This window comes from Panthera onca, chromosome C2, assembly GCF_046562875.1.
Source record: "Panthera onca isolate mPanOnc1 chromosome C2, mPanOnc1 haplotype 2, whole genome shotgun sequence".
NCBI lineage: Eukaryota > Metazoa > Chordata > Mammalia > Carnivora > Felidae > Panthera > Panthera onca.
In genome coordinates, this window is record NC_138347.1 from 9,093,898 (window position 1) to 9,109,353 (window position 15,456).

A 15,456-nucleotide genomic window follows, 5' to 3' on the forward strand; every position below is an offset into this window, starting at 1 on the left:
AAATAGGATTTTAGAAATTTCCACTGGAACTCTATTAGCTGCAGCTATAATCTACCACCTTCAGAGGTACTTGTATCTTTGTAATTGATTCAATCTGACTAAAGAAAATTTTACAGCAGAAATAAAATCCATTTTAATCATGTTTCTAGCTTTTAAAATGATTCTCTTATCTCTGTCTTGTGTAAGTAAAAGGTTTAAGTAAAATATAAGTGGGGCGCCTGGGTGGCTCAGTCGGTTAGGCGGCCGACTTCGGCTCACGTCATGATCTCGCGGTCCGTGAGTTCGAGCCCCGCGTCGGGCTCTGTGCTGACGGCTCAGAGCCTGGAGCCTGTTTCGGATTCTGTGTCTCCCTCTCTCTGACCCTCCCCCATTCATGCTCTGTCTCTCTCTGTCTCAAAAATAAATAAATGTTAAAAAAAATTTCTTTTAAGTACGATATAAGTCAAAATGCAGGGCGCCTGGATTGGCTCAGTCAGTAAAGCATAGGACTCTTGATCTCAGGGCTGTGAGTTCAAGCCCCATGTTGGGCATAGAGCTTACTCAAAAGAACATTCTTTTTTTTTTTAAATAAAAAAATGCATGTGAGTTTAATGCTCTCAGAGCAGTTAGATAAGGCACTCCCGTGGTCCCTGTCCAAGTTACCTCAGGGTTTTTACAACAGTCCAATTCTCCTTGTTCAGCTGGGCCTCATCATCATCCTGAAAAGCAATCTGTTCTGGCTCCTTATTATCATTCACCTTCCACAACAGGATGACGGCATCTGTGGAGTGATTCAGTGAAAGATAAGCCACGCTTTTTGCATGCTCCTTCATTTCTGGGCTTTTAGGGCTTGAAGTCCTATTTATGTTGTTCAATAGACAGTATGGTCACAATGACGGACTTCTAAGAATTTTGACAGGAAAAACAGGTTTGCCTTCTGATCTAAAACTCCAGAATCTGGGGCGCCTGGGTGGCTCAGTGGGTTAAGCGTCCGACTCTTGGTTTCAGCTCAGGTCGTGATCTCACGGTTCATGAGTTGGAGCCCCTCATCGGGCTCTGCACTGACAGTGCACAGCCAGCTTGGGATTCTCTCTCTCCCTTACTCTCTGCCCCTTCCCTGCTCGTGCACACTGTCCCTCTCTCTCAAATAAGATAAACTTAAAAAAATGGGGCGCCTGGGTGGCGCAGTCGGTTAAGCCTCCGACTTCAGCCAGGTCATGATCTCGCGGTCCGTGAGTTCGAGCCCCGCGTCAGGCTCTGGGCCGATGGCTCGGAGCCTGGAGCCTGTTTCCGATTCTGTGTCTCCCTCTCTCTCTGCCCCTCCCCCGTTCATGCTCTGTCTCTCTCTGTCCCAAAAATAAATAAAAAACGTTGAAAAAAAAAAAAAATAAAAAAAAACAAAAACAAAAACAAAAACAAAAACCTCTAAAATCAAACTCACACCAGATTAAGTGTTATACAAGGTCAAATTAAACAGAAGGGTCCCCAGGCCAGCAAAACACCACTGCAAAGTGGCTGACTACCTTCACAAATCCTAAGGCATAACCTATGAATGGCTCAATAGGAAAAAACAAAGAGCCACAAAGAGCCACTGGCAAGGACTGGCAAATGGTTCCTGTGTAACCTTCAGCAGGACTTAGCATCTCGACTCCTCAGTCACTTGACCTGTAAAATGGGGGTAACCGCATACCTACCTCATAGGGCTGTCTCAAGGATTAAATGAATTAATATGCATAAAGCACTTATAACACAATGCCTTGCACAAAGTAAGCCACAGACACATTAGCTACGCATACGGATGCAGCAGGTATCTTGGCCTGACGTCATCAATTGTCTGAATGCTGTAAGCCCTTGTGCTCTGACCCCAAACTCACCACCTAAGCCTGAGCACCTCTTGGCCTCCCTCTGAATGCCAGTAGGACAATGAGCGCACCAGCTGTGTGGGCACACGTGTTCTCACTCCAAGTGCACTGGAATCCCAGGAGCTTGGTGGAAAGGAGATCAGCCTTGACACTGACAAGTGGACACTCTCCACCGTTAACAGGTTTCTGGGCCCCCAAAGCCAAAGGGCTTTGCCCACCAAGTGCTGCCCTGTACACCCTCTCAGAAGACAGCCTGTCAGCCTCCCCCGGGGACAGTCCCCACTTCCCACCTTTCCCTCTGTGCACAAACACCCTGGACACCGTGGCACTGAACCAGGTGTCTTTCCTCCTCCTGCAAAGTCTGTGATTTCTGTTTTATTTTGTACTAACTTGTAGACTGTTCTGGTGTCAAAGCGTGGGAAAACGATTTACTTTTTAGTAAATCCTTAAGGAAAAAGGAAGAACGAGTTAGTAAATTGCTTAGGAAAAAGTCCCAGTTTTATGGGTTTAACATTTAATGTTGTGAAGATGGCAACGTATCCCAAATAAATCTACAAATTCAAGGCAATCTTTATGCCACGTAAACACAAGCAGAAAATAGGAGTCAATATATTCCCAGGAAACAAACATAATTTAGAGGATCATTCAGACAATACTCCCCCAGCGAATCAATTAATTACAAAGAGATGTGGGAAAGGCTGTGATCACTTAGATACTAAACTAGCAATGAAAGCCAGGACAGTTGTGCTGGGACTCTGACAAAATGGTGGGCACCTTCCTACTGGTCTCCACCAGGCAGCGGATCCTGGTGAAAGCTGGGGAGGGGCCATTGTCAAACAGGTCTTTTCGGGTTAAGCTTACTGTCTTCCACCCCCTCATGCTCCCCAGAACGCTATTTTACTGAGCTATCTAAATGACACACTGAGGTCAAATGACCCCTAAAATGAAAAAGTGGTACAGGAGCACCTGGGTGGCTCAGGCGGTTAAGCGTCCAACTTTGGCTCAGGTCATGACCTCACCGTTTGTGAGTTTGAGCCGTGCGTCGGGTCGGGCTCTATGCTGACAGCTCAGAGCCTGGAGCCCACTTCAGATTCTGTGTCTCCCTCCCTCTCTGCCCCTCCTCCGCTCGCACTCTCTCTCTTTCAAAAATAAATGAACATTAAAAGAAAAATTTTTCTTTAATCACACCTAGCTCAAATCTCAATTTAACATGAGACACACAGGTATCTGGTTTCTAAGGAATTTTGAAGGATAATACTAGTACTCACCATCTCCTCCTGATGCTAAAATTTCCCCATTCGGAGAAAAACGCACGACATTGACAGCTTTGGTATGGCGGGCAAGATTGGACAAAAATTCAACAATGGCCTTTCCATCGGGTCCTTTTTCCACCTTCCAGATCTGTTGATACCAAAACATTCATTCAGGGAAACATACAGTGAGCACTTACCAATCTGTGCTTACTAAAACAACACTGTGCTTAGTTTCAGTAAGAAAATAGTTTTTCTTTTGAAACGTAAAATGGAACTTTGTTCTGAAACATAAACCAGCAACTCCATGGCTTGCTACCCTCCCTCCTTCCTCTTTCTCCTGCAAACCGTTCCCCAACAGGAACTGGCTCAGGATTCTTAAAAATAATGAGCCTCCCGTTTACCAATCTGGGAAACATTACTCAAGGAACAAAGCTTTCTTTTGCTTTCATGGTTCACTCAAGGCCCTGAGAATTCATCCCTCTGGGCTAGATGACAGATTGGTTTGAGTTTGTTGACTTTTGTTTCAAAGAAAAGAATGGAGAATGCACCCTCCGTAGTGCTTCCCAGGGCCTTTCTCTCTCCGCCCCGCCCCACTTACCCTAACCGCCGTGTCTACACCGGCCGACGCCAGTCTGTGGATCCTCCCGGCGGTGCCATGCTGGAAGTCCAGGCTATACACCGGCTCCTTGTTGTGCCAGGCTATTTCGCAGGTAATGACTTTCATCCTCCCGAGTCTTGATGGAGCAACACAAATCCGTCGGGCACCGTTCTTTACCCAAAGACAGAGGAAAGCTGAAAATCGTCGGTAATGAACTGAATATTATAGCAGGAAAGGTGTACTGAACACTTATTATGAGCCAGGAGCCCTGCTAACCATTAAAAATGCACGCTGTAGTGGGAAAGGATGTTAGTGTTGACCTCTAATGTAACACCTTGCAGGTTCACCTAAAATGCTTCGCTGAGCCGCGGCTGTTGGAAGTTTATTCTACTGCTAGGTCCGGAAAGAGCAAAATGGAACACCCAGGCAGAGGAAATCGAGGGGCCGACCCTACGGCGCGACCGCCCCCGCTTAGTGGGGGTTGGAGGGCGTTCGGGGAGAGTCAGGGGCCGGGTCGCGCGGCGGAAGGGGCTGCCCAGGGCTAGCGGCCTCCCGGGAGAAGCTGCCGGGACAAGTGGACAGCTTGGGGGGGGGGGGGGGGGGTCAGGGGGCTTCGAGAGACACCCACTTCCCAGGCGGCTGGGGCCGCCAGGAGGAGAGGGTCGCCCAGGGTAGAAAACCGAGGCGAGGGAACCAGAGGGGACATCCCCCCACCCCCAGCCCCGTTCCCAGGCCGCACGGGACCAAGCGCTCGGCCGGAAAGCCGAAAGCGGGCCTGGCGGGGAGGAGGCCGCACGGAGCCGGGGCGGGGAGCCGCAGGGCGCGCAAACGCACGCCGTCCGGAGCTGTGCCGGGACCCCGCGGCCCGCCCTCAGCGAGACCCTCTCGCTCTCGCTCGGCCCCCCGGGGAGACCGTGGGGACGCCGGAGCCGGCGCCAGGGAAGCAATACCTGCAGGGACGCGGTCAGTCGGCTGCACAGCCAGCTCCCGCCGCCGCTTACGCTTCTTCCCGCGCGCCACAGGCCCCGCCTCAGGGAGGGCGGGATTCCAGGTACGACCCGCCTCTTTGTAGGCGGGATTCTCGGGGAGCCCCCGCCTTCGCATGGGCGGGATTACCTGGCGCCCCGCCCTTGCTCTGGCTGCAGAGGGTGGTCCAGAGCTGCGGAGTCCTCGGCATCCCGTTGGGCCGCTGCTAATTCAGTTAATTACCTGTCCGACCGACGCATTGGTGGAAGAATAGGTGAGTTATCGACTCATTCATTCAATCATTTCTTCCCTTTTTGATTAATTCTTTTAACATTTACTGAGCATCTGCTAGACTCTGCACCCTGTGCCGGAGCTGGATAAGCAGTGGAGAGCGAAACTGACTCAGACTTACTCTCAGGGAGTTTACAGTCCGGTTAAAGGAAAAGAACGGCCCTGTGCGACTGGTGGACAGGCTATAACTCTGAGACCCGCCCAAGACCACCCCGTCTGTCACTGGTATTCTTTCACAGCGAATATTTGAGAGCTGTAACCTGCATCAGGCCCTGTCTCCATCTCTGGAGTTTCAAGCAGACGGTCTTCTGGCTTCCTGCACACAAATAATTATTTTAAAAAGATAAAGTGAAAAGTGGTGTATAAGGAACAATGAATGTGCTCTTAACAGTTCTGAGGACGCGGTTATTTCGGATTTAAGGGCTCAAAGGAAATTTGAAGAGGGCATTTAAAATGGGCTTCAGGTAATAGTTTTGGATGCGCAGCTCTGGGAAATGGGAATTCAAGCTAAAGAAACTCACAGTTGACAACAGAGGCATAAAGGGAGAGCAGTGGGATCTGCGATGGGAAAGCACGGATGGAGCAAAAACCCGGAAGCATTTAGACATGAATGAGCAGGTCATATGGGCTCATGTGTCTCAAAGGCAATTTTCTCATTACAAATTAACTGGAATTCTGTGTATATTTGTCGGGGAGCTTGGTTGGGACGAGATGACAAATGGACACTCTCATGCTGGTTTCTGAGTCTTCAAGACCAAAGGACTTTCCAAAACGAGTGCTGCCCTGTGCAACCTTGCATAAGACAAGGCTGCCAGCCTCCCCCAGATGACTCTCCCACTCCCCACCCTTCCCGTCTCCGTCTCTCCCTCTCCCTTCACCCCCTCCCTGGATACCAGTGCACTAAACTTAAACAGGTTTCTAATTCCTTTAGCAAACAAAAATTGAGAATTTTGTTTTTCATATATGTTGGCTTTTAGAACGTTTTGGAGAATTCAAAGCTATCGGATCGTCCCATGCCTGGATTGCTTACATTACACTGCAATAAGCAGATGTGGTTATAAACACTTGTTAAAAACATAATTTAACATTTTCAAATAAGGTTGTAAATCAGAAGACAGAAATAGAGGCAGCAGGCCTTTTGAAATGGGACGATTTTCCAAATGGGACAATTTGTGAGCTTCTGAGAAGGCCAGGAAACAAATACCTTGGGATGCATAGCTCTTACTTGATAAAAGGAACACACAGGTTCATCTGAGGAGCCAACGCTTCTGTTTTCAGGAAAAAGAATAATGTGGATTCTTATATAAATGCTGGTTGATGCTTTTAGCCAATTTTATGAAAGGTATAGAAATTGTCACGATGTCTCATGTTGACAGGAATGACTGGAGGCTCCTTAAGTCTGATTTCTATGAGAAACTAGGATAATGTAACCCAGATATGTAGTTTTAGATCCTGTCTCCTAAATCATTGCTGGGATTCAGAGAACTTGGACTGGGAATGGCTAATATGTACTTTAGCTTTTCTGGCTGTTTTAAAAGTACAGATTCCTGGCCCTACCTAAGCCCACTGATTCAGAGTATCCAGCAGAGGGGCACCCTGGGGAGTTGGGGGTGCTGCATTTTCTCAAGATCCCAGGTGAGTCTGATAATCAGTCTGGTTTGGACATCAGTGGTTCAGTGTCTCTCATAACCATCAGGTTTCTCCACATTTCTGACAAATGTTTTTGATTCACAAAGGAATCCCCTGATTATCTCCTAACATGCCAGGCTTCTAGACTACAGAGTAAACACATACACACACATACACACATACACACACACACATACACACACACACACACACACACACACACACAGTTTAGGTACTAAATATACCTCAAAGAGTTGGTTTTCTTGGTGGAAATTTTTGGGGCTTGACATTGTTGCCTGCCAGAGTGGGGATCTGAGATGTGTCAAATGTTTTCAAAAAAGAAAGAAGGAGGGGAGAAAGGAGTGAGAGAGGGAGGGAGGGAGGGAGGGAGGAAGCAAGGAAGGTGTTTGATGGAGGCCTCAGTATTTTGCACCAAGTTGGACTGCAGGTGATTCCAACTAGATGCTTCAACAACTAGATACTGAACTTCACTTTGGGCCCTAAGTGTTGATTTTAGCACAACTGCATCACTCTTAAGGGGACCACAGTTATTTGGTCTCCCAAGAACTTTATATAGCGAAAATTTATATAAAGGGAATAAATCTTTTTTTTTTTTTTGAAATTTGTTTATTTATTTTGCAAGAGCAGGACGGGGAGGAAGGGGGCGGAGAGAGAATCCCAAGCAGGCTCCACACTGTCGGCGCACAGCCAGACTCAGGGCTCGATCCCAAAAACTTGTTAGATCATGACCTGAGCCAAAATCAAGAGTCAAACGCTTAACTGACAGAGCCACCCAGGCAACCCTAAAGGGAGTAAATCTTAATCTGCCCTCAAAAACAAAGACTTCTCTGAATGTACTTTACTATCATTCCCTTTTCTAAATATGAATACTCTGGAATAAAAATCTAAAGTCAGAGGATGTTCTAATAAAACATTAAATGATAGGAAATAGAAGTGCACTAAAATTTAACATCAGAAATTGAAAGTTCAGTGCAGGGTTAGGAAAAGATATTAAGCATATTTTATCAGAATAAAAAGAGGAAAACTAGAAAAGGAGAGAGAAACTGAATGCACAGAAGCTCTAGCACACTGCTAGTGGAAGTGTAAAATGATACAAAGGGCTGTAGAATGAACGTGTACCCCCACCCCCTGCCAAAATTCGTATGTTGCAGCCTTAATCCCCAATGTGGTGTCTACATTTGGGGGTTTAAGGAGGTAAGAAGGTTTAGATGAGGTCATGGGGGTGGAGCCCCCATCATGGGATTGGTGAGAGCTCAGGCATGCCCACTCCTACTCTCTCCCCTCCCCACCCCCACCCTATCCCAGGTCTCCATCACAGAGGACACAGCCATCTGCAGACTGGGAAGAGTGCCCTCACAATACACCAGATCTGCTGGTGCCTTGATTTTAGAATTCCTCACCTCCAGAACTGTGAGAAATAAATGTTTGTTATTTAAGCCACCCCGTCCATGGTATCTTTGTTATATTAGCCTGAACCAAGATACAAATACTTTAGGACACTGTTCAGTAATTTAACTCAAAGATACGTCTTGGGTGCCTGGGTGGCTCAGCTGGTTAAGTGTCCAACTTTGGCTCAGGTCATGATCTCACCGCTAGTGGGTTAGAGCCCCACGTCGGGCTCTGTGCTGACAGCTCAGAGCCTGGAGCCTGCTTCAGATTCTCTCTGCCCTCTCTCTCTCTCTCTGCCCTTCCCCCACTCATGCTCTGTCTCTCAAAAACGAATAAATGTTAAAAAAAAAAATAAAGGGGTGACTGGGGGACTCGGTCAGTTAAGCGGCCAACTTTGGCTCAGGTTGTGATCTCACAGTTCATGGATTTGTGCCCTGTGTCGGGCTCTGTGTTGACAGCCTGGAGCCTAGAGCCTGCTTCGGTTTCCGTGTCTCCCTCTCTCTCCGCTCCTCCCCCACTCGCGCTCTTTCTCTCAAAAATAAATCAACATTAAAAAAAAAAAAAAAACAACAAAACCTTGGGAAGGACAATAAAAAAACAGGAAAACAATAAAGAGAAAGTAAAAACCAAAAGTTGGTCCTTTAAAAAGATCAACAAAACTGACAAACTTTTAGCTAGATTGACCAAGAAAATAAAGAATACTGAAATTACTAAACTCAGAAAAGAAAGGGGCATTACTACTGAAAATAAAAAGGATTATTTTATGGAATAAAAAGAGAATACGATGGACAACTGCATGCCAGCAAACTGGATAGATAACCTGTATTAATGGTCAAATTCCTAGAAACATACAACTTATTAAAATTTAATCATGAAGAAATAGAAAATATGAATACTTAAAACTACTAAGAAAATTGACTCAATAATCAAAAACCTCCCAACAAAGAAAAGCCCTGGATAGATAGATTCACTAATGAATTCTACCAAAGATTTACTGAAAAATTAACACCAATCCTTCTCAAACTCTTCCAAAAAAGTAAAGAGAAGGAAACACTTCCTAACTCATTCATTACCCTGATACCAAAGCCAGACAAACCATACAAGAAAAATACAGGCCAGATGAATTTTGATGCAAAAACAAGAACACCTCAACAAAATACTACCAACAACTAATTCAGCAACATACTGAAAGGATTATACACCATGAACAAACGGTATTCCTGGAATGCTAGAATGGGTCAACATGCAAAAATCAACTTAATCCACATTAATAGAATGAAAGGGGACAAAACCACATGATCATCTCGGTTGCTGCAGAAAAAGCATTTGACAAAACTCAACACACTTTCATGATTAAAAATAAAAAACAACAAGCTAGGAATAGAAGAAAACTTTCTCAATGATAGCCATAATATATGAAAAGCCATAGCTAAAGAATGCCATTCTTTTTAAAAAAAATTTTTTTTAACGTTTATTTATTTTTGAGACAGAGACAGAGCATGAACGGGGGAGGGTCAGAGAGAGAGGGAGACACAGCATGTGAAACAGGCTCCAGGCTCTGAGCAGTCAGCACAGAGCCCGACACGGGGCTCGAACTCACGGACCGCGAGATCGTGACCTAAGCCGAAGCCGGACACTCAACCGACTGAGCCACCCAGGCACCCCAAGAATGCCATTCTTAGTGGTGAAAGCTTTCCCCCGAAGGTCAGGAATAAGACAAGGATGTCTAATTTTACCACTTCTGTTCAACACAGTATTGGCAGTTCTAGCCAGATCAATTGAGCAAGAAAAAGAAATAAAAGACATCTAAATTAGAAAGAAATCAAGTTATCTTTGTGCAGATGACATGATTTTATATGCAGAATATCCTAAAGAGTTCCCCTGTCCCCCAAACCTGTTCAGGCTAACAAATGAATTCAGCAAAGTTGCTGGTTACAAAAAAAAACACATAAAAATCAGTTGCATTTCTAAACGCTAACAATGAACTTTTGGAGAGGAAATTGAGAAAACAATTCCATTTATAATAGCATCAGAAATAAAAAAAATGCTTAGCAATAAACTTAAGGAAATGAAAGACTTGTACAAAAAAAAATATGTTGCTGAAATTAAAGAAGACAAATAAATGGCAAGACATCCCATGTTCATGGATTGGAAGATTTGATATTGTTAAGATGTCAATGCCACCCCAAATAACCCACAGATTTAATGCAATTCCTATCAGAATTCCAATGGCGTTTTTTGCAGAAATAGAAAACTCTGTCCTAAAATTCATGTGGTATCTCAAGAGACCCTGAATTGCTAAAACAATCTTGAGTAAGGACAAAGTTGGAGAACTCACACCTCCTGACTTCAGACCTTACTGGAAAGTTACAGTAATTAAAATACTGTGGTTCTGGCATAAGGACATACAAACCAATGGAATACAGAGCCCAGAAATAAACCCTCACTTATGTGGTCAATCGATTTTTGACAAAGATGAGAAGACTATTCAATGGGGAAAAGATAGTCTTCTTCAAAAAATGTTACTGGAAAAACTGGATGCCCACATGCACAAGAATGAAGTTGGAATCTTACGCCATATGCAAAAACTAATTCAAAATGGATTAGAGACTTCAATGTAAGAACTAAAACTATAAAACTCTCAGAAGAAAATCTTCATGACATTGGATTAGTCAAGGGTTTCTTGGGTATGATGCCAAAAGCACAGGCAAGAAAATAAATTCAACTTCACCAAAATTAAAAACTCAAGAGTGGAAAGACAACCCATAGAATGGGAGAAAATACTGGCAAATCATATATCTGGTAAGGAGTGATATCCAGAATTTTTAAAAAAATCATATCCTGCAAATCAATATCAAAATATAAACAACCCAAAGTAAAAATGGGCAAAAGATGTGAACAGGTATTTCTCCAAAAATATACAAATTGGCCAGTAAACACATGAAAAGAAGCTTAACATCACTAGCCATTAGAGAAATGCAAATCAAAACCACAATAACCCCTCACCCTCATTAGATGGCTAATTAAAAAAACAAAAAACTCAGAAAACTACAGTGTTGTAGAGGATGTGAAAAAATTGGAACACTTCTGCACTGCTGGCTATTATGTGAAACGGTGTGTCTTTGTGAAGATAGTTTGGCAATTCCTCAAACACCTGCATAATTACCACATAATTCGTCAATTCCACTCTTAGGTATGTTATCCCAAAGAACTGAAAGCAAGGACTCAAGTAGATACTTAGGAAACAATGTCCAGAGCAGCATTATTCTTCATAGTAAGAAGGTGAAAGAAACCACCACAAATATCCATAGACAGATAAATGGGTATCAAAATGTGGTACACACATACAATGGACTATTCAGCCTTAAAAAGGAATGAAATTGATATATGCGGGGCGCCTGGGTGGCTCAGTCGGTTAAGCGGCCAACTTCGGCTCAGGTCATGATCTCACGGTCTGTGATTTCGAGCCCCGCGTCGGGTTCTGTGCTGACAGCTCAGAGCCTGGAGCCTGTTTCAGATTCTGTGTCTCCCTCTCTCTGACCCTCCCCCGCTCATGCTCTGTCTCTCTCTGTCTCAAAAATAAGTAAACGTTAAAAAAAATTAAAAAAAAAAAAAAAAAAAGATATATGCAACAAGGATGAACCTTTAAAAGGTTATGCAAAGTGAAATAAGCCAGACACAAAAAGACAAATTTTTGATTCCACTGATATGAGATACCTAGAATAAGCAAATTCAGAGGTAGAAAATAGGTGTTACCGGGGGTGGGAGTACAGTGAATGTACTTAATGCAACTCATACACTTAACAAATCGTTACATGACAAATTGTATGTGTATTTTTCTGCAGGAAAAAAAACAAAAAACCAAAAAAACCTTAACGAGTTAGTATTTTTGATCCACATTCCAGTTTTAGAACCGCTCATTCATCGTCTGTGACTGGGCTCATTTAATACCTTCACCTTATCTGAATGGCTTGATTTACCAATACTCTGTCTCCTTTGGTCTTGACTTTCTCCCTACAGGCCAGAATATGGAAATTAACTTTGTGATCACGAAATTTAATTCTAAACACCACACACATAGATGTCTTTCTTTACACCAAGTGGGTATTAATGGCATTCTTTTTGAGCTGTGGCCATCCAGTGTGTCTGTCACTCCCCCCAGTGAGGGTTTAGGAGACCCTGTACAAAATAAGATTTAGCCTACTGTGGATTTTCCAAAAGTTAGCTGTCTGGGTGGTGTCTGTGGCCACATTATCCAGGCTTTTAGCTTTTGTAAAAACTACTTCTTTAACCCTCTCTCTCTGCCCCCCACCTCCATGCATGTGTGCGGTCTCTCTCTCAAAAATAAACCAACACTGAAAAAAAAAGTTTTAAAAGCGGTAAAACAAAGAGCCCAACAGAAAAGAATGGTCAAACAATATGCCGTAGTACGCAGGAAAAGAAATTACAATGGTCAGTAAAACATACGAGAGCATGTTCAACCTGAGACAATGCAAGCTGTCATTTTTTCACAGACCAGATTTAAGTTTGATGAGGAAAGAGAGGGAAAAAAACACACTTATACATTTATTTTTCATAGGAGTTTAAATTCCTTTTTGGATGGTAACATTTATTAAAAGTTACATAGCATACACTCTTTGACCTATCAATATTCACTGCAAAGAATTCACACTCTGGGTATACTTATAAAAGTGTGTGTGGTGTGTATTAACTTCCACAGTATATTCTGTAATGTCAAAACATGAGAAATAAATGAGCATTAGGAGCATATGCAGATCACAGGATGTTACCAAACCCGTTCAAAAAAGTAACATGGAAATGTTAAGATACCAATTATCTGGTGTACCATCTTTGTGTAAACTTGAGATACAAATATATAATCAAATATAAAGATATAAAAATTTAATATAAACTGAATGCATATATATGAATGTGTATATGTATGCAGCTAATATTTTCTGGAAGGACCTACCAAAAGCAACCGTGGTTAACTTTGGGGAAGCAGTGGGCAGAAGCCTTTCCACTTGATCCCATTCTGTTCCATTTGCATTTCTAACTGGGGCGCCATCTCTGCTTCTTTTTCTCCCTCCTGGCTCGCCCCAGTGAGAAAGTAGCCCTGCCAATCCTGAGTCTGTTGCAGGAACGAACTGAGTTCAACACCTGTAAACACTCGCCACAGGAAGGTATAGATCAATGGTTCTCAGTTCTGACGGCACACAGAGAGGCTTTAAAAAAACAAAAAACACAAAAAACAAACCTGATATCTGGGCCCAAACCCAGACTCTGAATTAGTATGGGGTGCATCCTTGCACTGGGATTTCTAAAAACTCCCCAGGTGATTCTAATATGTAGCCGGGGGGGGGGGGGGGGGGGGGTGAGAACCACCAGATGTATTTAATTATTCTTCAGTGACAAATAATGACCTAACGAGCTGCTGATTACAAGATTAAGTGTCTTGAGACCATGGGCAGAGTCACCAGCAGTACCGCCCACATTAGGAATTTGAGGCCCAAATAAAAAATACATTGATATGCCACACACCAGTCCTGCTGCGTGAACACTTAGCTAATTAAAGCGGGTCCTGTTTATAGGGATTGTGGACTGTGCTGGTTTACTTCCTCATACTGTTTTTGTTTTACAGTAGTAACTAGTTTAAACACCACTGTCCTCCCACATTAGCCTTTTGCAAATTTAACTTAACAACAGAAGACAGATACCTCTACCTAAATATGATATATACATGAAAACCCATGTTGTTGTTCTGTTAAATTTTGTTAGCTACATTGTCAAAGAATTGTATCCTGGCAATATTTGCTTAAAGGGTGAAATATATGTAAGTACTTCCAAAGAACCAATTTAGCAAGCAAATTTACTAATCCTATGCCTAACTTTCCCATTAAGCAAGATAACAGCCATATAAAATATATATTTTTGCAAGAATATAGCTGACCCAAAGAAGGGGAAAATAGCAAATTCCAGAAAGAACTGCTACATAAATATTCACAAACTTAGACATGCTCTACATTGCTATCACTTAAGCAAGATTTCTTTAGCCTAAATGATTTACAGAGGAAAAAGTCTCTTCTCGAGTGTAAAATACCCATACACACGCACGCACTCACGCATTCTCTCAAGATGAGCTCAGTCTTTAGAGTCTTAATGGAAACAGTCTTAGTCTCCTAAACAGAACTTGTAATTAATATAGTAAAATGAGCTCAACTTGAGGGTCTTCAATGAGCAGTTTTAGTTTCCAAAATATAATTTGAATATAGAATTCTTTAAAAGTAGTATCTGAAGAGTTAGCTATCATATATATATATATTTACTTTATTACAAGATATTTTAAAATTTGGGCAGATACAATTAGGACAGAAAACCAGCTTCATACCAAAAATACACTTTCAATTACTTTATCAAGCAAATAAAAACAACTTTCATTTATTTGCTTTTTTTAGAAGTTAATGTACAGTAAAAATATTGTATATGAAAGACATGTAATTAAGCATACATACAAAAGAAACATGTATTGAATGTTCAGAAACAAAAGTAAAAATAAATAGCAATGATAAAACTTTGAAAAAAAATAATGCACATTTCCGTTGTGGAAAATACGATTCTTAATTAATATATACATAGTTATACTTAATAGAAAGCCATCTCTTTAAAATTGCACAAACATGGGACCAATAAAGCATTAATTTTTATGGCATGTAATACTATAATCCTAGGGCAGTTTTCTGCTTACCTCCAAGACATATAAAACACCTAGGTCTGTAATATAATGAAAGGTATGCTGTTCTGTTTGAGAAAGATTGTCTTCCTCAACTCTCATTAACCTGTAGTAATCCTACATAAGGCTGTACAGGAAATTTCACAAAAAGAAATATTCAACAATTATTGTGCCCACTCCATGCTGACTAGGCAGCCAAAAATGGGCTTCAAAGTAAATGTGGTGGGACATTTAATATTTTTGATACTTTTTTATACTAAAGATCATTTCTTTGTTCTATAAAAACACTGCATTTAACCATGATTGGCAGTCCTGACACAAGGAAAATCCTGGCAAAATGGATGGAGAGTTTCTGCTTACCTTATTTCCATGAATAAAATATTTCAGAAGATAAGAATTTATAGAAAAGAAACATTACGGGTCAATTCACTTACAACTTCTCTTATCAGGAGTATAATTCCATTTTTTAAAAATCCTGTTTAAACTTCTCTGTAAGAAAACCAAAGGTAACATTTCCATCTGTAGTATGGCACAGCCCTCGCTTCAGAGAAAAATACTTTGGGAACGAGAAAAGATTGCACAAAGGCTGGGGCAACCTGAAGAGCTCTTGGCGAAAAACACTGAAGTCCTCTAGGGGAATAAAAAAATATGTGCAGACTTAATTACAAATATTTACATTTCAAAACCGAATCTTGAGTTAGCTATTCAGCTGCTCAGTACCAATGATTCACAGGCATT

At 42.3% G+C, this 15,456-nt stretch overlaps 1 protein-coding gene across 2 annotated transcripts in view; it reads right to left on the reverse strand.

Moving 5' to 3' along the window:
- Positions 1 to 12,904, reverse strand: part of CHAF1B (chromatin assembly factor 1 subunit B) — a 29,342-nt gene extending 16,438 nt beyond the window's left edge. For both annotated transcript variants that reach the window (XM_078452804.2, XM_060640477.3), the window contains exons 1-4: positions 4,643 to 12,904; positions 3,693 to 3,886; positions 3,110 to 3,242; positions 643 to 760 (exon numbers count right to left, since the gene is read on the reverse strand). In XM_078452804.2, coding sequence (XP_078308930.1) covers positions 643 to 760; positions 3,110 to 3,242; positions 3,693 to 3,886; positions 4,643 to 4,796 — 599 coding nt within the window. In that variant the 5' untranslated portion in view covers positions 4,797 to 12,904. The remainder of the gene's footprint in view (positions 1 to 642; positions 761 to 3,109; positions 3,243 to 3,692; positions 3,887 to 4,642) is intronic.
- Between the last annotated feature and the right edge of the window lie 2,552 nt (positions 12,905 to 15,456).